The following is a 23,664-nucleotide window of genomic DNA, read 5'->3' on the forward strand; positions in this document are numbered from 1 at the left end:
TGTCATCTTACACTGGGAGACGTCAAAAGCAGACAGCAGTATTACCATGAAGCCACAAGGGAGGCAACTCGTCTAGTATAAGTTTTTGAGACTTTTTTCAGTGATTAAAATGAACTACGGATTCTTGAGCAACAATGCAGAAGCAATGAAATAAAATATTGATATGTATACCAGCACTTGTCATGAGTTTTCAGCTAGTTTTCTTCTTTTTGTAGATGGCTGTATCGCATTTTCCTGACGTTTCTTTCTAGATATGATTTTGAAAAAAAACGTTACTACATGCATTTTTCGCGTATTTCATGAAGCATTGATGGATTGAATCTGCTCCAAATAGCAGGGGTATTTTTTCACTAGGATTTCATCCGCTTCGCTTGGATCGTCATTAATTATATTTTTATTCTTTCCCATCTTACCAGTTTTCGAAAGTTGTCAGTAAATTAAGAATTTCCTGTGTAAATACATATATAAAATACATGTTCAGAAATAGGATGTTTCTTTTGATTTTTAAGACATGAACATGATATTCATCTCATAGGTCTCGATTCACCTATGTCTACGACATCCATAAAGATCTTTATATCGTTTCTTCTATTTGCTACCATTCCCGATAATTGAAGAACCTTCACGACAGCCGCTCGTGGTAGTGTTTTCCTGCTGTCTTTATCGTTTATATAGTTATCATATCGTTTTCTCTTCTTGTATTTGTTTAAACTATTTTTCTAAATTTCGACTGAACCTGTTTGTTATGTAGTAGGTTAAATTGATGTACTGTTACCTATATTTATCGTAAGTCAATTATCGAGTCACTTTATGTACTGGTACATACATTTGATGGTAAAGTTGTGACAAAGGAACTTCGTCATTCCGAACCTAAACGTATTTCCTATTTTGTCTTTCAGTTCATTACATGTCTCCTTTTAAAACTCGTTGTACTATGTTCCTTTTGAATATCCATCAGCGATAGTTCCTAAAGTATGTGTCTGTAGGACACACTGCGACAGGAATTTGTTTCAAGGAATGTATATTGCAAAGAGTCTAATGTACTTTTAGTCGAAGTAAAAGGTCCCTAATTATTTTTCTGTTGTAGTATTGTATTATTTAACTCAGTTATAGATGTATTAGATATACAATGCCCAAACCATGCTTACAATACTTGTTTCCTTGCGTCGCGACCTTAACACAGCCAGCTTTCTACTTGTATGTTTATTCTGGGATGTCAACCGAATAACTTGTGATGAAGTTGCCCTGGTGACATTGGATATTTAATTCCAAGTTATATGTCCCAAGGTATGTGTTCCAAGGTCTGTGTTCCAAGGTATGTGTCCCAAGGTATGTGTTCCAAGGTATGTGTCCCAAGGTATGTTTTCCATAGTATGTGACAATATCTTCCGATCACCGTATCTAAGAAAATCCAGACATCTTAGTTTCTGTCTTGTATGCAGACGAACATGGGTGTAAAATCATACAACCTTGTTTACTCGGTTACACAATCAAATATACCGATGATAGATTAATTTTCACTTTGCCATTCATATTGTAACAGTCAAACACCCAGACTTAACACATAGATAACAATTATCCAGGAAACACATTTGTAAATTGAATATTTCGTGTTAAGAGACTGAAAGGACATTGATATAGATAACAACTTCAAGCTTTTGACATAAGAATTGTCTGAGATCATTTAATTCACAATCACAATATATCACAATATCATACTTCAAGAGAATCTATTACATAGAAGTAAATGAGACTCCTCCTCTGTATGATAAAACACATTATAACGTATGTATCCTATGTGATCTGACGGTGCGATTATATCTCTCGTTTTCTTTATGAAACTGAAGTAATTACTTACTGACAATCTCATTCGTATGTTACTTGTAAAACTGGTCGATAGTGTTCTTTAAAATATATGGTAAACTTTAAGTTTCTTCCAAATGTGGATGATGCAAAACCCCTGTTTTGTTGATATAATTACATATTAGTATTTCCAAATACAATAAACTTTTGTGTTGATTTTGTCCCATTATCTCTAAAACAATGTCTTGGTAAGTTCACACATGCAGCAGCTTATATAGATACGAGTCTATACTTTGATAAGAAGTCCATAGAAAGAAAAAGCCCGGGCTTACACATGAAAAAATCCGTACATAGAGTATGTCGGACAAAATTACAAAACTAAAGTTGAAAATAAATATCAGGGGTTGAAGTTTGTTGTTAAATAAATAAAAAAAAACTGTCTCAGAAAACGATTCAAAACATCTTTGAAATCATCAAACTCAGACCCTTCGTCTGGACTTACACATTTCTGCTGGGCTAGGTACGCCCCGGTCTATTGTAGATGCGAGTTGATATATCAAAACCTGAACTTGAAATTATACTATATATATATATTGACCCATATATTGGAGAGATGAATATAATATATGCATGGAAAGTGTACATTTTATTGCAAATTTAGAGTTAGGTACAGTAGAGTCAAATAATGAATTAAACTCTATCATACAGCGGTTTCGTCTTTGTAGGTCTCGTCAGTGATGTTAAGGACCTAAATGCTGAAATCTTGGAAGCGACCGAGAAAAAACCAACATGTACATGATGAGGTGCATTCATGCCACAATGCAATCAATTTCACAATATTTATTTATCTGGCAGTTATAGAAGACTTCCAAGTAGTGTATCCTGAACTGTGCAACTATTTGAACAAGACATGGCAAACGATCACATCCCCTAGCTTCCATTAATATTGAAGTTTGTTAAAGAACACATCCCATCAATGTCTAGTTAGATCACAAACTAGCAACTTCTGTGATAACCGATATAATTGTGTCCATATATCATCAGCTAACATGTAAGCTATAAATAGTAACGATGACCTTAACGTCGACCCTGGCACTCTGAAATATAAACTTGTTCAAGGTGTTGTGATACTTGACCAATATGTGAAGTTCGATCAAAATCGGTTGAGAAATGAAGTTGTTAGAGCGGTGATAAAGATTTATATAAATAACAGTGACCTATAAGTTGACCCTGGCATACAGAAATACTTTACCGATATGTGCACTTTGATCAAAATTTGCTGAGAAATGAAGATGAAAAAAGTGAACATACTTACGGACGTACCAACAGAAAACTATTTCCCCTCTGCTATTGGCCGTGCAAGGTGATAATCAATTAACAGCGGCGTGCATGTAACGGCAAACATCGGGAACTTAAAGTCCACTGCCAGTGTCTAGCACATGCAGTCTCAAAAATTGTACAAAACATATACCAGTGAATAACACCTTCTGATACAAAAAGTATATAATGAAATAGTCTGCAACATACAGCTGTTTCGTCCTTGTAGACCACGTAAGTAATGCTACATCATACAGCTGTTTCGTCCTTTCAGACCACGTAAGTAATGCTACATCATACAGCTGTTTCGTCCTTGTAGACCACGTAAGTAATGCTACATCATACAGCTGTTTCGTCCTTGTAGACCACGTCAGTAATGCTACATCATACAGCTGTTTCGTCCTTGTAGACCACGTCAGTAATGCTACATATACAGCTGTTTCGTCCTTGTAGACCACGTAAGTAATGCTACATATACAGCTGTTTCGTCCTTGTAGACCACGTCAGTAATGCTACATCATACAGCTGTTTCGTCCTTGTAGACCACGTAAGTAATGCTACATCATACAGCTGTTTCGTCCTTCTAGACCACGTCAGTAATGCTACATATACAGCTGTTTCGTCCTTGTAGACCACGTAAGTAATGCTACATATACAGCTGTTTCGTCCTTGTAGACCACGTCAGTAATGCTACATCATACAGCTGTTTCGTCCTTGTAGACCACGTAAGTAATGCTACATCATACAGCTGTTTCGTCCTTTTAGACCACGTAAGTAATGCTACATCATACAGCTGTTTCGTCCTTGTAGACCACGTAAGTAAGTAATGCTACATGCTCATATACAGCTGTTTCGTCCTTGTAGACCACGTAAGTAATGCTACATATACAGCTGTTTCGTCCTTGTAGACCACGTCAGTAATGCTACATCATACAGCTGTTTCGTCCTTGTAGACCACGTAAGTAATGCTACATCATACAGCTGTTTCGTCCTTCTAGACCACGTAAGTAATGCTACATCATACAGCGTTTTCGTCCTTGTAGAACACGTCAGTAATGCTACATATACAGCTGTTTCGTCCTTGTAGACCACGTCAGTAATGCTACATCATACAGCGTTTTCGTCCTTGTAGACCACGTCAGTAATGCTACATATACAGCTGTTTCGTCCTTGTAGACCACGTCAGTAAATCTACATATACAGCTGTTTCGTCCTTGTAGACCACGTAAGTAATGCTACATATACAGCTGTTTCGTCCTTCTAGACCACGTCAGTAATGCTACATATACAGCTGTTTCGTCCTTCTAGACCACGTAAGTAATGCTACATCATACAGCTGTTTCGTCCTTCTAGACCATGAAAGTATTGCTAAAAGACGTAGGTATGAAACCGAGAGGCGAACGAGGAATATGCACAGTAATAAAAAGAGACCTCAAACTCTAGATTGGGTGGTGCATTAGTCTCATACTTACTCAAGTACATACTCAATTTCGTGATTTTTATTTATTTGATAATTTCAACCAGTGTTTGTGTACCTTTCCCATTTGAATGAACAAGTACAAATGTGTCATTAGCACACATAAGAAAAAAAGGTTACCATACCTGATTCAATAGATTGAGAATTTTAAATATTTAACATATTTTAAAGTCATCAAAAAGACAAAAAAAAAAAAAAAAAAAAAAAATCCCCGTGAAAAAGACCGCTGTCTCTGTCTCTTCTTGAATTAGGCATTTCTACTTATCCAATAACTCAAGATTTCGCCTATTTTGTTGGATTGAAAAAAAAAATAATTATCGACTTCGAAGTGGCTGTATTTGTTTTTTATCATCGGATTACTTAATTCTTAATTAAATATACTTAGAAATGAAGTTAGAACATAAATAATATTACAAAAATCGAATTTCGTCGTGAAAATCTACAAAATATGCTGCAGACATGAAATCACTTTCTCACATCAGAACTCATTATAAACGAAAATTGTAATAGCAACCACAAGAATGAAATATAATACTATATAAAAACAAAAACAGAAAGCACGGACTTGTCAAAAACACTATTCAGGTATTCGATTTCTTTACTTTCGTAAAAAAAAGAACTTACTAGGAATAGAATACGGAAATAATTATTGTCAGACTGTTGAGCTTAAAATTGTGTTTAACTATAACTTGTTGAATTATGTAAAAAATTTAATGTATTATCAAATAAGTTTCTTCCTCAAAGTATAACAAATAATACAAGGACAACATTAGTCACAAGCTGAGTAACGTCACACACGATCTTACTATCCGTATACTAAAGAGGCTCACAAGTACTGGTTTCATTTACAGCTCTAATTCATCTTCGGCATTACGATATGTTGTGTCGCATTTTACACCAAACCCATTGGTCAATTAATTTGTGAATTTCTTCAGGTTTATGCTATCGAAATAATACAGGACAAAACGGACCATGAAGTAGTAACTGTTATATGGATAGGTATATGAGTCGAACGTCTGAGTGGGAAGTTAGTTAATTGCACGAGAACAATTAACTAGTGGATATGCTGTACTCGTCACACGTATGATTTTAACTAAAAGGATATGTTATTTATATACGACACAAATAGCTTATACGTCACTGTCTAAGCATGTTACCATAAACGTACCAACATGGAGTTAATTGGTAGGGTAAACGAACTGGAGGAATTGCAAAAAGAGTTCAACTCAAAAAATGTATTTGCTATATATGGATTGCGTTCTGTTGGCAAATCTCGGCTTGTGGAGACTTTCCTACATCAAATCTCATGGAGCAGCATTAGAATAGACATGAGAAACATGAAGAGTATGCGACCTGTGTATATGTCCTTAATTGAACGGCTAATGCAAGATAGTATTTCGGTTAAAGGCTTTCCAGGAAAACCAGACATTCTTACTGAGGACTGGTTGACATGTATTCAGAGAATTGTCAATGAAGGCATGGTAAAACCTACAAATATTGTTTTAGATAATGCTGAAGACGTGATAGAGACAGAGGAACTAGCAAAGGAATTCTGTCAGCTATGTCAGGCGCTAACGGCTACCAACAGGAACATCAAGGTCTTTATAACATCAACAACTGAAATAACCTTTGAAGTAAACAGCATGATCTCCTTATTTCCCCTTCATCTGAAACCCTTAGATGACGAAAGTTCATCTCAGCTTCTCACGAGTTATGCACCATCTGTTAACTTTGGATCCAACATGGCGACAATTATTGAACTCTGTGAAGGTCTACCGCTTGCTCTGTTGATGACGTCGTCAATCCTTGAGGACGAAGAAACATTATTTTCTATCGACGACATGGTTCATCTTCTTCGTTTAAGTCGTTTAGAAATTCTGAGTTCATCAATGTACCATCGAAAGGAAAGGATCGGTAATGTATTGTTGGATATGGGTGGGTAAATTCTTTAACATCTGTAAATTCTACCAGATTGACGTCAGACTGTATTCATCTTTTTTGTAAAAATGTTCCCACGTCACATTGTATTCAACTTTTATTATGAAAATGTTCCCACATCATTGTATTCAACTTTTATTATGAAAATGTTCCCACATCTTTGTATTCAACTTTTATTATGAAAATGTTCCCACGTCAGATTGTATTCAACTTTTATAATGTAAATGTTCCCACGTCAGATTGTATTCAACTTTTGTTATAAAAATGTTCCCACATGATTGTATTCAACTTCTATTATGAAAATGTTCCCACGTCAGATTGTATTCAACTTTTATGGTGAAAATATTCCCACATATTATTGTATTTTTACTATAAGAATATCCCTTATCATCACCGTAAATGTAACAGTTAGATTTCCAAATGATCACTATTACGGTATCCTTTAAACAGCTGATTGTAGCTGCTATCTTAGTGCTATCAAAGGAATTATTCTATAACGTCCAAATTAGGTCCTATTACTTTTATATTTGACTGTCTCCGGTACAGTGATAACCTCATCACTGATTTAACTGTATGGCAATTAATAGGTGTCAGGCGTAAGACATCAAACTAAAGGCAAATTAAAGAATTTCCTCAATATTGAAAAAAGTTGATAAAAAGTGCTGTGGGATAACACGGTCCTTGTTAACCATTCATTAATTATGTTTATTTCCACATCCGATAATCTTCATGACGTAAACAAAGTTTCCAACATGGACGAGTAGTAACAGTGGCCTGTTGATTGTTATAGCTGTTGTCTATGGTGACTTCCTTCAGCGACTGTCCGTACCGCTGCGTCAGGACCTAGCTAACATAATATATATACCCGGATCATTCACGGACTCTCAGGCGAGCGCCATGATTGGTAAGTTCAGTTTGAAACGTCAATTGCTTGCATACCTATAAATACAAATATAACAGCGTGGTGTTGATTAGAAATACACCAAGACATCTCTCGATACAAACAGAAATTACAGGCATTGTTTCAAGGGAAACAATATTTACTCGGATGTTAGAAAGTTTTTTGAAAACAAAATGCAATCGTTATAGAAATGAATGCGTTACATATATAAAAGTACCCCTATCAAAGTCCATTATGAAAATGTATTTATAAAAACTTCAAGTGTTTGAACGCGACCATGAATAATTCATTGCTGGTTCAAACTATAACTCTATCTATCGCAACTCAAAGTCTGGAGAACTAACAGAATAACATAAACAGTTTGGTGTGAACTTCAACCATATCTTCATATCATCCCACACCCCACGTAGACACATAGAAATACTGTAAAATCTATTTACCGTAGCAGAAGTCATATCTTAAGGGAAGTTTCCTATCTTGTGACATTTACACAGTAGACACGACATACCCTTAGTGATAGCTATGGTATTTGTAAACTGCAGACGGTTTTAATCAACACCAAACAAGTGTCTAAACAGTAGAAATGTATGCTACGCATAAACATTTTTAACCTATCTTTATTAAAAACAAGTTTTCATCTAGTATATTTATAACTTTTATACGTTGATTATTTTTATCTCAACATTTTAACACTGATCACTCCCAATCAATATTTACACATGTATAACACCAGAGAAATAGTAAATATATTATTAGTTATGTACACAGCTACATAAATTACCTGCAGACAACCACACAATACACCTACCTGTGTGATACCAGTTTATAATAATGTGAAGTGAAACTTGACTACCATTTTGATGTGTTCCATTAAGTCGCTTTTCAATTCATAAACAAAGTTTGCCTTTGTGCAACCACATCGTTTGACAAGCCCGGTACTACTGATTGAGGCACCTTTGTAGTTGGAACTTAGGGATTTCTATCATCTATGATGTATGCTGGTTTTGGCTTTGAAATGCTTGGTTAATTTCCTTTATTCTAAATAGTCTTATTGTGATACTAGTTATTAAAGAAGTTGAATTAATTTGATGTGTTTTTAAAGAACTCCAAAGAGTTTTTGACAAACTAGTAACACAAAGTTTCAAAAGAAAACTATGGGAAGTTATACGGTCGTTTAAGTAATCTCATTGAGAAATGTTCCATTTCTTTGACAATTTATTTGTTTAATCAGATATTATAACCGACGCACATTTGGGTAGTAAATATTTATAGCAGCATTTTATTTGTTGGCAGTAGGAGCAGGAAATGATTATTTTTCTACAGAAAATATTTCACAGCAGAAATGTTATATTGTTAACAGTCATGCTAAAAGAAACTTAACTTATGTCTGTTCGAACCATTTTTTCTATACATTGTTTTACTGTAACTTTAAATGTATGTTTATCCAATTTTCAAATCATTACGCCATTGTTTTTAATTTGTCCAGTTTAGAAGCCCCAAAATTTTTTTTTAATATTCCAATATCCTGTCAATTGTTCAGATTAGTTCAGACAATTTCGCTATTGAATCTGGGTTCACTTTTTGGAGATCAACTTTTTTGTTGTTGTTGAATTTGATAGGAAAGGCATGCAACAAAGAAACCCACACGACCACGATACGACCAATAATGAGACGAAACATCATGTATTACAACAAAAGTACAGATCGATTTGACGTGCACAGGATATTGCGAGATTGCGCAGCAATGTATCTGGAGGTAAAGAATATATCAGGTAATCATGTTAAATCTAGTGTTGTTCTATATCCGCAGTACAGCAGGAAGGACTAACAGAATATACAATGGCCTTACTTACATCCGATTTCTTAACATATTTATCACATACTGCAACCAGTGACTATTATTTTTTTTTATTTCAGAAACAAGGAAACGATTTTGTCAGATATTCGCTAGTCTGATAATCGGAATCAGTGAGAAGGTAGACTCTTCGGAGTACCTGGATGGACTTTGTCAGTACAATCTAGAACGTCAGAACTTTCAGAAACTCCTCACTGACGTCATCTACACCACTGAGGACACCTACAGTCTTTATATTGAAGTGGCCCTCAGGGCGACACACGTCATTCAGAGCTTCATAATTGGTAATGTGATTGATATTCGATGTCTTGGTCGTTAAAGAACAAATGGTGGGTCGAAAGATGCTGCGCGAGATTTTAATACCACTAACCGTAACGGTTGCTTTTTTACAGTAAATGTTGTAATCCGATTGGAAGTTATTGTCATGAAATCACTGTAATACTAACCATTTTACGACAAAAGACGTGGCTTCTTACTTAAACTTCCAATATTATAATAGTTTTCCAAAATAGTGACGAAAAAAGGCGTACCGTCACAACGTTGCTCGAAAAATCAATACGCTCTGGTAAACAAACATTAACGTAACAATGGCGTCTTGACGGTTCTTAATCATTTTCCCAGAGTATGATTTCAAGTTCTACACGGAGCTGTTACGAATGTGTCATGACAACAAAAACTATGTGGATGAAGCGCGTATCCAGATTCAATACGGAAGTGCTCTCACCAATGTCCAGGTACACTTAGTGTGGGAGGTTGATATCACCAATGTCCAGGTACACTTAGTGTGGGAGGTTGATATCACCAATGTCCAGGTACACTTAGTGTGGGAGGTTGATATCACCAATGTCCATGTGCAATTACTGTGGGAGGTTGATATCACCAATGTTCAGGTGCACTTAGTGTGGGAGGTTGATATCACTAATGTCCAGGTACACTTAGTGTGGGAGGTTGATATCACCAATGTCACTTAGTGTGGGAGGTTGATATCACCAATGTCCAGGTACACTTAGTGTGGAAGGTTGATACCTTTTTTGAAAGAATTTGTAATATACAATGTTTTAATGTTAAAAACAAACATACGAGATATCCAAGTTTCAGTCGAATGGTTTTTTTGTCTGAGGATTCCATCTGCTTGTCAACCTCATGATGATATGGACTGTTTAAGTCTTCTATCTAAAGGGACATTTGGACTTATTCTGGAAACAATTATGAGTGTTACAGTTTTCATTTTTATTGATCTATTAATTGAAATTACATTATTGATTATAATGTTTATGTCTGAGGGTTATTTGATATAATTTGATAACTTACAGATCATTGATTGTTGTGTCTCTACTTGTCTATGTTCAGGTAGGGAGAGAGCTTTCATAGGCTGTACATGTTGCCCAATTTCTTTTGTCTTTATGATGCCGATAAAAATATTCTGAAATGAAAATGTGATTATTTCGGTAGGGGGATTTGAAAACCGGCGAAAACAAGTATATGATGGCTGTACAATTTCTTGAGATGAACTCGGTCAAAGGTTCTACACGTGACCTCCGCTTACCAACGGCCTTGGCCTATCAGAGAATGGGATGGAACCTCGGGTGTCAAGGTCGATGTCAAGAAGCTTTAAGGTCAGCTGAATATAATTGCCGAGAGGTAGTAGTGATTTAGTTCACATAGTTGTCTAAAAGATAGAGACTTTTAATTAAAAGAAATAATTAATTAAAATAAATTAATTTATTTAAGCTTTAACATTAGCTTGAATATAGTTGCCGAGAGGTAGTAGTGATTTAGTTCACATAGTTGTCTAAAAGATAGAGACTTTTAATTAAAAGAAATAATTAATTAAAATAAATTAATTTATTTAAGCTTTAACATTAGCTTGAATATAGTTGCCGAGAGGTAGTAGTGATTTAGTTCACATAGTTGTCTAAAAGATAGAGACTTTTAATTAAAAGAAATAATTAATTAAAATAAATTAATTTATTTAAGCTTTAACATTAGCTTGAATATAGTTGCCGAGAGGTAGTAGTGATTTAGTTCACATAGTTGTCTAAAAGATAGAGACTTTTAATTAAAAGAAATAATTAATTAAAATAAATTAATTTATTTAAGCTTTAACATTAGCTTGAATATAGTTGCCGAGAGGTAGTAGTGATTTAGCTCACACAGTTGTATAAAAGATAGAGACTTTTAATTTAGTGCAGTGAATGAAATATTAACCGCTGATAATGTAACACTGTCAAACTTTCAGACTTTTTAGGTGTCTGGGGTCATGCAAGAGTCTAGAAATTCAAAATACAGAGGGAAACCAAGGCTATCTAAATATCTGTACATCAACCCAATCAGTATCCCTGTCCTTCAAGGAATGAGTAAACATGAATAAAAATGTCCGTCTCTTCGATACAACTTCTCCGGACAAATCCTCATCAGCTTAGGGATAGATTTCAATCTAACCATTCTAGACTTTTATCATCTACACCCTTTGTCAGATATGTGAAAATTACAAAATTTTACCGATTGATCGACCTCGTGTGCCTCCCTTTCCAAATTCTGACATTTGTTTTTTCGATCACTTTTGATTTTTTTTGGTTGCCTTTTAGGTTTCAATTATTTGATATTGTGTAACAATTATATATGTAGGTGGATTTCCTTGGCTTTAGTACGGCTATATCATGGCTTTAGCATATAACTCTACGTCGAGATAGGTCCTTCTATATTCATGAGTTAAGGAAAACTCTGAAGACACCGGAGTCTGTAGTACAAAGTAAAGACAGTCTTTATATTCTGTTTCAGATATCTCTACAAAGCTTTGCAGGTGGAACAAGATCTTAAAATGTATTATGAAGAACTTGCCATGTCAACAATACAAAGTTTGTCTATCTTCCATGTCACCTCTGGTAAGTATAGCACATACATGTGAACTACCCTTCGATTTATTAGCAGCTAATACTTTCATCTACGTTTAATCTGGTTTCAGAACTTGCATCTAGTATCAAATTATGACATATACAGAACATCATACATCATGTTCTTTTATGCATAAAATACGTATATAAAATTAAGTAATTGAAATTACACAATAATTTGCGTAAATTGCACAGAAGATACAGAATGTTCCAGAGTAAGATAATTTACAAAAGGTAACAGAATAACTTCAGGTAAATTGTATTACAAAAGTCAGGTATTATTTCACTAGTGAAATCATATTACACAAAGCTACAGGATAGTTCAATATTGCTGTGAATTTTAATAAAAATCATGTCTTTTTGCGGGGGTAAAATTGCTAATATCACTGCTTGTACTGTAATTCATTTAAACTTTTATCTGTTCATCTTTTTACTGACGTATAAATTCGTGGATTTAAATTATCCACAAATTCAACGAAAATAAATCAGATGTTTGAACAGTGTTTTATTTGTAAATGATATCACTTGAAGTTAAGCATATTTCGAAAATAAATGACATTACACAATGTTACTGAATATTTAGTGGCAGATAGGGCTTAACAAGTGTTACATTGTATTACAGTGCTAAACGGTGTCCCACAATGTTAGAAAAATACAAAACTACACAATGTTAGAAGAATACAAAACTACACAATGTTAGAAAAATACAAAGTTACACAATGTTAGAAAAATACAAAGTTACACAATGTTAGAAAAATACAAATCTTCACAATGTTAGAAAAATACAAAGTTACACAATGTTAGAAAAATACAAAACTACACAATGTTAGAAAAATACAAAACTACACAATGTAGGTATATATAAGTGGTATTTAACATAATCGTACAATGGTGAACAGGAAAACTCACATTATCACAGATATGATACGGATGTCATGTTTTTGATGTATGTTATTGATGTGACAGTCCCACTACATGTGATACTTATTGTGTTTAAATACAGGTAACATAAAAGAAGGGATCAAACTAAACCAGGAAGCTTTGAGAAGAAGAATTGCTCACTATAAAACAGAACACCATCCGTATGTTGTTTCTTGTATCAACAATTTGGGAATTGCTTACAGAAAATTAGGCCGTGAAGAAGAAGCTCTTCATTGCTTTCAAAGAGCGCTGATTCAAGAACAAGCCACCAAAGCTGAGCCGAAATCCATCGCGATATCACAGAAAAATGTAGCTTGGTCTTTAACGGAATTTGGTAAGCACAGCGAAGCACAGAGAGTGATCACGGAGGCATTTTACATCTTGAACAAGACGCCGAATTTATACTTAGAAATCCGATGTCATTGCCATACTACACAGGGGAGAATATTTAGAAATTTAGGAAAAGATGAAGAGGCAATAAAACAATATAAGACATCTCTCAAAATAATGAAAAGACATGCACCTTCGCTGATAGACGAGTGTATGTGTCATTTAGAAATAGCTTTACTACAAATTAAAACAAAGAGGTATGGCACAGTTCTGAAAAGGTTGGACAAAGTGTTCAGATTAGGCACTGAGCTGATTTTAGAACATCCCACCTCCGACATTTTATTTAACTCCTATATCGTAGCCATAGAATGTCACGCAGCAGAACAAGACATGGTAATGTTCTCGCTCCGAAGTAATTACGTTAGCAGAGAGGTCGACAGGCTAATGCAAGTGTGTAAGGAATTTGAACTTGAAGACAAGATTGCCACTCTTGAAAAACGTCAACAGGAACTGCAAGAAAAAGTGCGGGATATGAAAATGACAATAGGATTAAAAGTTTGAATCTGAGTTTTTTTTAAAAAATGAAATCGATGTTTTGTGATGTCCATTGTACAGGCTAGAACAAGACCAGTGATCGATAGCGGTTCCATGAACTGAGTTTCTACTTTTTTTTCTTTTTTAAAAAAAGTCTACTTCGTAAAACGTTTTTTTTGTATTAAAAACGTTTTTGGGTCTTTCGATATCGTCATAGGGACACATATTAGGCTTTAAAGTTCCATTGGTCATAATACCTACACAGAACTACTGATGGGTTAGACCGGAAACTCTAGACACCGTCATCGTAACATCTTAATATTATCTTATATATACGGAGATAGAAATCAGGAACAATTACTAGAAAAGAAAGAATAATTGATAAATTAAAAAGAAAAACTAGGACTTGGAAAATAACAGTTAATTTGAATAATCGATATCATATCTTTACTAAGGTATCCTGATTGTCCATTGCGTCAAATTTCGTCATGTCACGTGAAAATAAACTCGTAAGTAAGTAATTAAGATGATACTCCACTTACAGGCGGGAAGATGTACAGTACAATAACAGTTAATAACGCTTCATTACATCGCAATATTCTCCGCAATCATCTGACCTCATGTCCCGCACAAGTTTCCGTTCATAAGATTTGATATTTTGGACAAATTACTTTTAAAAGCCGATGGCGTACGAACACACCGACAATGGTGGCAGTCTCGATGACAACAGCATGTATACCTGGACGAATTCAGAACAGGAAACCATGCATGAAAGGCGACAAAAAGGAGCAGTTTTAACAATTTACTTGAAAAAAAATCTTACATAGGAATTTACAACAGCAATGTCGAAGCACAAAGAAAGTATTAGGATCATAAAACACAAACAGGCATGAAATACTGATAGAAAATGAGGACCCAAAATACCGCATGTAGCGACAGGAAAAGAGACAACTTCCGACGTCGTAACACGTTCTAGAAATTCCTCAGTGTAGAAACAACAACATATCCACGGCCAAGTGACAGTAAGCGTCCGTCCTAACTCAAGTCAAATTACCCGGGCAATATGTAAAGAATTATATATGATAAAACACCAATTATCTGAAAGAAAAAAATAAGTCACATTTGCATGATCCAGCTAAGTATCCTCTCTTAATAGTATCTTTCTGTAACCCTGGTAAAATACTAGCCGCAATATACCATTCGGCTAGAGAGGACTTCACTTAAGCTCGATTGGTTGAGCGTCAGACTAGTAAGCCAGTGGTCCCGGGTTCCATTCCTAGCGGAATAATGGCCTGTTTGTCATCTATGTTATTGCTAAAGACGAACAAAATGTTCGCTCATTTTCTCAATTCGAAAATTCATATCTCCAATCAATTTTTTTTATTTAAATTTTACTGGAAAAGATAACTTAATATGTCATATTATGCTAATTAAGAAATTGCTGTAGCAATTTTGATAATGACCTCCATCAATACCATTTAGCAGTCTGGATCCTGTACATCCAGATGTTCGAGTGACATTATAAAATATTGCGCATGGATTTCATATCCATCTATCCATAGATGTTATTCTCAAAGGTTGTCAGAGTTGCAATGAAAATGATAATATAATTTTTCTTTCCATTATTTATTTTTATCTGTTTTATTCAACAACAGTAAATGATATTATCATTATAACCATTACGACGGAGTGTGCATAAAATATCAAATCATACGTTTATTTATTTATCGGTATGGAAACCTTCTTTAAGATGTAAAGTATAAATAAGTTTATGTATACATCAACTTCAAATTTGTACATCAATAAAGTCTTCAGTTCAAATAAAATAGCTAAAGAAAATAAAATTCAGGTATATAGGAGTTGCTTCCTTTTGTGATATTGCATCATCATCATCATCATCATCATCATCATCATCATCATCATCATTCTTATCGAATGACTATTTTGTATGTTGATGTGTGGTGTCCTGTACCAGGTCCAGCCTGTTGTCTAATCCCTTTGTCATATATGTTAATGTATGTCAATAAAATTGTTTGAAACTGAAAAAGGTACCCATTCTAAAAAAAAGTTATTACTGAAATGTGTCCATGGTTTAATGTGTGTCACTACTGAAATGTGTCCATGGTTTAATGTGTGTCACTACTGAAATGTGTCCGTGGTTTAATGTGTGTCACTACTGAAATGTGTCCGTGGTTTAATGTGTGTCACTACTGAAATGTGTCCGTGGTTTAATGTGTGTTACTACTGAAATGTGTCCGTGGTTTAATGTGTGTCACTACTGAAATGTGTCCGTGGTTTAATGTGTTACTACTGAAATGTGTCCGTGGTTTAATGTGTGTCACTACTGAAATGTGTCCGTGGTTTAATGTGTGTCAATACTGAAATATGTTTGTGGTTTAATGTGTCACTACTGAAATGTGTCCGTGGTTTAATGTGTGTCACTACTGAAATGTGTCCGTGGTTTAATGTGTGTCACTACTGAAATGTGTCCGTGGTTTAATGTGTGTCACTACTGAAATGTGTCCGTGGTTTAATGTGTGTCACTACTGAAATGTGTCCGTGGTTTAATGTGTTACTACTGAAATGTGTCCGTGGTTTAATGTGTGTCACTACTGAAATGTGTCCGTGGTTTAATGTGTTACTACTGAAATGTGTCCGTGGTTTAATGTGTGTCACTACTGAAATGTGTCCGTGGTTTAATGTGTGTCACTACTGAAATGTGTCCGTGGTTTAATGTGTGTCACTACTGAAATATGTTTGTGGTTTAATGTGTCACTACTGAAATGTGTCCGTGGTTTAATGTGTGTCACTACTGAAATGTGTCCGTGGTTTAATGTGTGTCACTACTGAAATGTGTCCGTGGTTTAATGTGTGTCACTACTGAAATGTGTCCGTGGTTTAATGTGTGTCACTACTGAAATGTGTCCGTGGTTTAATGTGTTACTACAGAAATGTGTCCGTGGTTTAATGTGTGTCACTACTGAAATGTGTCTGTGGTTTAATGTGTGTCACTACTGAAATGTGTCCGTGGTTTAATGTGTGTCACTACTGAAATGTGTCCGTGGTTTAATGTGTGTCACTACTGAAATGTGTCCGTGGTTTAATGTGTGTCACTACTGAAATGTGTCCGTGGTTTAATGTGTGTCACTACTGAAATGTGTCCATGGTTTAATGTGTGTCACTGCTGAAATGTGTCCGTGGTTTAATGTGTGTCACTACTGAAATGTGTCCGTGGTTTAATGTGTGTCACTACTGAAATGTGTCCGTGGTTTAATGTGTGTCACTACTGAAATGTGTCCGTGGTTTAATGTGTGTCACTACTGAAATGTGTCCGTGGTTTAATGTGTGTCACTACTGAAATGTGTCCGTGGTTTAATGTGTGTCACTACTGAAATGTGTCCGTGGTTTAATGTGTGTCACTACTGAAATGTGTCCGTGGTTTAATGTGTGTCACTACTGAAATGTGTCCGTGGTTTAATGTGTGTCACTACTGAAATGTGTCCGTGGTTTAATGTGTGTCACTACTGAAATGTGTCCGTGGTTTAATGTGTGTCACTACTGAAATGTGTCCGTGGTTTAATGTGTGTCACTACTGAAATGTGTCCGTGGTTTAATGTGTGTCACTACTGAAATGTGTCCGTGGTTTAATGTGTGTCACTACTGAAATGTGTCCGTGGTTTAATGTGTGTCACTACTGAAATGTGTCCGTGGTTTAATGTGTGTCACTACTGATGTGTGTCCGTGGTTTAATGTGTGTCACTACTGAAATGTGTCCGTGGTTTAATGTGTGTCACTACTGAAATGTGTCCGTGGTTTAATGTGTGTCACTACTGAAATGTGTCCGTGGTTTAATGTGTGTCACTACTGAAATGTGTCCGTGGTTTAATGTGTGTCACTACTGAAATGTGTCCGTGGTTTAATGTGTGTCACTACTGAAATGTGTCCGTGGTTTAATGTGTGTCACTACTGAAATGTGTCCGTGGTTTAATGTGTGTCACTACTGAAATGTGTCCGTGGTTTAATGTGTGTCACTACTGAAATGTGTCCGTGGTTTAATGTGTGTCACTACTGAAATGTGTCCGTGGTTTAATGTGTGTCACTACTGAAATGTGTCCGTGGTTTAATGTGTGTCACTACTGAAATGTGTCCGTGGTTTAATGTGTCACTACTGAAATGTGTCCGTGGTTTAATGTGTGTCACTACTGAAATGTGTCCGTGGTTTAATGTGTGTCACTACTGAAATGTGTCCGTGGTTTAATGTGTGTCACTACTGAAATGTGTCCGTGGTTTAATGTGTGTCACTACTGAAATGTGTCCGTGGTTTAATGTGTGTCACTACTGAAATGTGTCCGTGGTTTAATGTGTGTCACTACTGAAATGTGTCCGTGGTTTAATGTGTGTCACTACTGAAATGTGTCCGTGGTTTAATGTGTGTCACTACTGAAATGTGTCCGTGGTTTAATGTGTGTCACTACTGAAATGTGTCCGTGGTTTAATGTGTGTCACTACTGAAATGTGTCCGTGGTTTAATGTGTGTCACTACTGAAATGTGTCCGTGGTTTAATGTGTGTCACTACTGAAATGTGTCCGTGGTTTAATGTGTGTCACTACTGAAATGTGTCCGTGGTTTAATGTGTGTCACTACTGAAATGTGTCCGTGGTTTAATGTGTGTCACTACTGAAATGTGTCCGTGGTTTAATGTGTGTCACTACTGAAATGTGTCCGTGGTTTAATGTGTGTCACTACTGAAATGTGTCCGTGGTTTAATGTGTGTCACTACTGAAATGTGTCCGTGGTTTAATGTGTGTCACTACTGAAATGTGTCCGTGGTTTAATGTGTGTCACTACTGAAATGTGTCCGTGGTTTAATGTGTGTCACTACTGAAATGTGTCCGTGGTTTAATGTGTGTCACTACTGAAATGTGTCCGTGGTTTAATGTGTGTCACTACTGAAATGTGTCCGTGGTTTAATGTGTGTCACTACTGAAATGTGTCCGTGGTTTAATGTGTGTCACTACTGAAATGTGTCCGTGGTTTAATGTGTGTCACTACTGAAATGTGTCCGTGGTTTAATGTGTGTCACTACTGAAATGTGTCCGTGGTTTAATGTGTGTCACTACTGAAATGTGTCCGTGGTTTAATGTGTGTCACTACTGAAATGTGTCCGTGGTTTAATGTGTGTCACTACTGAAATGTGTCCGTGGTTTAATGTGTGTCACTACTGAAATGTGTCCGTGGTTTAATGTGTGTCACTACTGAAATGTGTCCGTGGTTTAATGTGTGTCACTACTGAAATGTGTCCGTGGTTTAATGTGTGTCACTACTGAAATGTGTCCGTGGTTTAATGTGTGTCACTACTGAAATGTGTCCGTGGTTTAATGTGTGTCACTACTGAAATGTGTCCGTGGTTTAATGTGTGTCACTACTGAAATGTGTCCGTGGTTTAATGTGTGTCACTACTGAAATGTGTCCGTGGTTTAATGTGTGTCACTACTGAAATGTGTCCGTGGTTTAATGTGTGTCACTACTGAAATGTGTCCGTGGTTTAATGTGTGTCACTACTGAAATGTGTCCGTGGTTTAATGTGTGTCACTACTGAAATGTGTCCGTGGTTTAATGTGTGTCACTACTGAAATGTGTCCGTGGTTTAATGTGTGTCACTACTGAAATGTGTCCGTGGTTTAATGTGTGTCACTACTGAAATGTGTCCGTGGTTTAATGTGTGTCACTACTGAAATGTGTCCGTGGTTTAATGTGTGTCACTACTGAAATGTGTCCGTGGTTTAATGTGTGTCACTACTGAAATGTTTGTGGTTTATTGTGTCACTACTGAAATGTGTCCGTGGTTTAATGTGTGTCACTACTGAAATGTGTCCGTGGTTTAATGTGTGTCACTACTGAAATGTGTCCGTGGTTTAATGTGTGTCACTACTGAAATGTGTCCGTGGTTTAATGTGTGTCACTACTGAAATGTGTCCGTGGTTTAATGTGTGTCACTACTGAAATGTGTCCGTGGTTTAATGTGTGTCACTACTGAAATGTGTCCGTGGTTTAATGTGTGTCACTACTGAAATGTGTCCGTGGTTTAATGTGTGTCACTACTGAAATGTGTCCGTGGTTTAATGTGTGTCACTACTGAAATGTGTCCGTGGTTTAATGTGTGTCACTACTGAAATGTGTCCGTGGTTTAATGTGTGTCACTACTGAAATGTGTCCGTGGTTTAATGTGTGTCACTACTGAAATGTGTCCGTGGTTTAATGTGTGTCACTACTGAAATGTGTCCGTGGTTTAATGTGTGTCACTACTGAAATGTGTCCGTGGTTTAATGTGTGTCACTACTGAAATGTGTCCGTGGTTTAATGTGTGTCACTACTGAAATGTGTCCGTGGTTTAATGTGTGTCACTACTGAAATGTGTCCGTGGTTTAATGTGTGTCACTACTGAAATGTGTCCGTGGTTTAATGTGTGTCACTACTGAAATGTGTCCGTGGTTTAATGTGTGTCACTACTGAAATGTGTCCGTGGTTTAATGTGTGTCACTACTGAAATGTGTCCGTGGTTTAATGTGTGTCTCTACTGAAATGTGTCCGTGGTTTAATGTGTGTCACTACTGAAATGTGTCCGTGGTTTAATGTGTGTCACTACTGAAATGTGTCCGTGGTTTAATGTGTGTCACTACTGAAATGTGTCCGTGGTTTAATGTGTGTCACTACTGAAATGTGTCCGTGGTTTAATGTGTGTCACTACTGAAATGTGTCCGTGGTTTAATGTGTGTCACTACTGAAATGTGTCCGTGGTTTAATGTGTGTCACTACTGAAATGTGTCCGTGGTTTAATGTGTGTCACTACTGAAATGTGTCCGTGGTTTAATGTGTGTCACTACTGAAATGTGTCCGTGGTTTAATGTGTGTCACTACTGAAATGTGTCCGTGGTTTAATGTGTGTCACTACTGAAATGTGTCCGTGGTTTAATGTGTGTCACTACTGAAATGTGTCCGTGGTTTAATGTGTGTCACTACTGAAATGTGTCCGTGGTTTAATGTGTGTCACTACTGAAATGTGTCCGTGGTTTAATGTGTGTCACTACTGAAATGTGTCCGTGGTTTAATGTGTGTCACTACTGAAATGTGTCCGTGGTTTAATGTGTGTCACTTCTGAAATATGTTTGTGGTTTAATGTGTGTCACTACTGAAATGTGCCCGTGGTTAAATGTGTGTCACTACTGAAATGTGTCCGTGGTTTAATGTGTGTCACTACTGAAATGTGTCCGTGGTTTAATGTGTGTCACTACTGAAATGTGTCCGTGGTTTAATGTGTGTCACTACTGAAATGTGTCCGTGGTTTAATGTGTGTCACTACTGAAATGTGTCCGTGGTTTAATGTGTGTCACTACTGAAATGTGTCCGTGGTTTAATGTGTGTCACTACTGAAATGTGTCCGTGGTTTAATGTGTGTCACTACTGAAATGTGTCCGTGGTTTAATGTGTGTCACTACTGAAATGTGTCCGTGGTTTAATGTGTGTCACTACTGAAATGTGTCCGTGGTTTAATGTGTGTCACTACTGAAATGTGTCCGTGGTTTAATGTGTGTTTCACTACTGAAATGTGTCCGTGGTTTAATGTGTGTCACGTGGTTTAATGTGTGTACTGAAATGTGTCCGTGGTTTAATGTGTGTCACTACTGAAATGTGTCCGTGGTTTAATGTGTGTCACTACTGAAATGTGTCCGTGGTTTAATGTGTGTCACTACTGAAATGTGTCCGTGGTTTAATGTGTGTCACTACTGAAATGTGTCCGTGGTTTATTGTGTGTCACTACTGAAATGTGTCCGTGGTTTAATGTGTGTCACTACTGAAATGTGTCCGTGGTTTAATGTGTGTCACTACTGAAATGTGTCCGTGGTTTAATGTGTGTCACTACTGAAATGTGTCCGTGGTTTAATGTGTGTCACTACTGAAATGTGTCCGTGGTTTAATGTGTGTCACTACTGAAATGTGTCCGTGGTTTAATGTGTTACTATAGAAATGTGTCCGTGGTTTAATGTGTGTCACTACTGAAATGTGTCTGTGATTTAACGTGTGTTACTACTGAAATGTGTCCGTGGTTTAATGTGTGTCACTACTGAAATGTGTCCGTGGTTTAATGTGTGTCACTACTGAAATGTGTCCGTGGTTTAATGTGTGTCACTACTGAAATGTGTCCGTGGTTTAATGTGTGTCACTACTGAAATGTGTCCGTGGTTTAATGTGTGTCACTACTGAAATGTGTCCGTGGTTTAATGTGTGTCACTACTGAAATGTGTCCGTTGTTTAATGTGTTTTAATGTGTGTCACTACTGAAATGTGTCCGTGGTTTAATGTGTGTCACTACTGAAATGTGTCCGTGGTTTAATGTGTGTCACTACTGAAATGTGTCCGTGGTTTAATGTGTGTCACTACTGAAATGTGTCCGTGGTTTAATGTGTGTCACTACTGAAATGTGTCCGTGGTTTAATGTGTGTCACTACTGAAATGTGTCCGTGGTTTAATGTGTGTCACTACTGAAATGTGTCCGTGGTTTAATGTGTGTCACTACTGAAATGTGTCCGTGGTTTAATGTGTGTCACTACTGAAATGTGTCCGTGGTTTAATGTGTGTCACTACTGAAATGTGTCCGTGGTTTAATGTGTGTCACTACTGAAATGTGTCCGTGGTTTAATGTGTGTCACTACTGAAATGTGTCCGTGGTTTAATGTGTGTCACTACTGAAATGTGTCCGTGGTTTAATGTGTGTCACTACTGAAATGTGTCCGTGGTTTAATGTGTGTCACTACTGAAATGTGTCCGTGGTTTAATGTGTGTCACTACTGAAATGTGTCCGTGGTTTAATGTGTGTCACTACTGAAATGTGTCCGTGGTTTAATGTGTGTCACTACTGAAATGTGTCCGTGGTTTAATGTGTGTCACTACTGAAATGTGTCCGTGGTTTAATGTGTGTCACTACTGAAATGTGTCCGTGGTTTAATGTGTGTCACTACTGAAATGTGTCCGTGGTTTAATGTGTGTCACTACTGAAATGTGTCCGTGGTTTAATGTGTGTCACTACTGAAATGTGTCCGTGGTTTAATGTGTCACTACTGAAATGTGTCCGTGGTTTAACGTGTGTCACTACTGAAATGTGTCCGTGGTTTAATGTGTCACTACTGAAATGTGTCCGTGGTTTAATGTGTGTCACTACTGAAATGTGTCCGTGGTTTAATGTGTGTCACTACTGAAATGTGTCCGTGGTTTAATGTGTGTCACTACTGAAATGTGTCCGTGGTTTAATGTGTGTCACTACTGAAATGTGTCCGTGGTTTAATGTGTGTCACTACTGAAATGTGTCTGAAATGTGGTTTAATGTGTGTCACTACTGAAATGTGTCCGTGGTTTAATGTGTGTCACTACTGAAATGTGTCCGTGGTTTAATGTGTGTCACTACTGAAATGTGTCCGTGGTTTAATGTGTGTCACTACTGAAATGTGTCCGTGGTTTAATGTGTGTCACTACTGAAATGTGTCCGTGGTTTAATGTGTGTCACTACTGAAATGTGTCCGTGGTTTATTGTGTGTCACTACTGAAATGTGTCCGTGGTTTAATGTGTGTCACTACTGAAATGTGTCCGTGGTTTAATGTGTGTCACTACTGAAATGTGGCCGTGGTTTAATGTGTGTC

General features: G+C 36.6%; 1 protein-coding gene across 1 annotated transcript; it reads left to right on the forward strand.

The window, feature by feature from the left end:
- Window positions 1–5,769: 5,769 nt before the first annotated feature.
- Window positions 5,770–13,997, forward strand: LOC132565194 (uncharacterized). Its single transcript, XM_060229824.1, has 8 exons — window positions 5,770–6,511; window positions 7,326–7,439; window positions 9,056–9,208; window positions 9,354–9,575; window positions 9,913–10,103; window positions 10,744–10,907; window positions 12,073–12,176; window positions 13,189–13,997. The coding sequence occupies exons 1-8, from the start codon at window positions 5,770–5,772 to the stop codon at window positions 13,995–13,997; spliced, it is 2,499 nt and encodes an 832-aa protein (XP_060085807.1).
- Window positions 13,998–23,664: the final 9,667 nt, after the last annotated feature.

This window comes from Ylistrum balloti, unplaced genomic scaffold, assembly GCF_031769215.1.
Source record: "Ylistrum balloti isolate Yb309-2 unplaced genomic scaffold, AGI_CSIRO_Ybal_v1 Utg369700, whole genome shotgun sequence".
NCBI classification, from domain to species: Eukaryota; Metazoa; Mollusca; class Bivalvia; order Pectinida; family Pectinidae; genus Ylistrum; species Ylistrum balloti.

Excerpts from the sequence above, each read along its gene's own strand:
- LOC132565194 (XM_060229824.1), top strand. The coding sequence starts at position 5,770 with ATGGAGTTAATTGGTAGGGTAAACGAACTGGAGGAATTGCAAAAAGAG. Across the intron at positions 9,209-9,353 it reads GGAGGTAAAGAATATATCAG|AAACAAGGAAACGATTTTGT; the intron begins GTAATCATGTTA and ends TTTTTATTTCAG. Across the intron at positions 12,177-13,188 it reads TATCTTCCATGTCACCTCTG|GTAACATAAAAGAAGGGATC; the intron begins GTAAGTATAGCA and ends GTTTAAATACAG.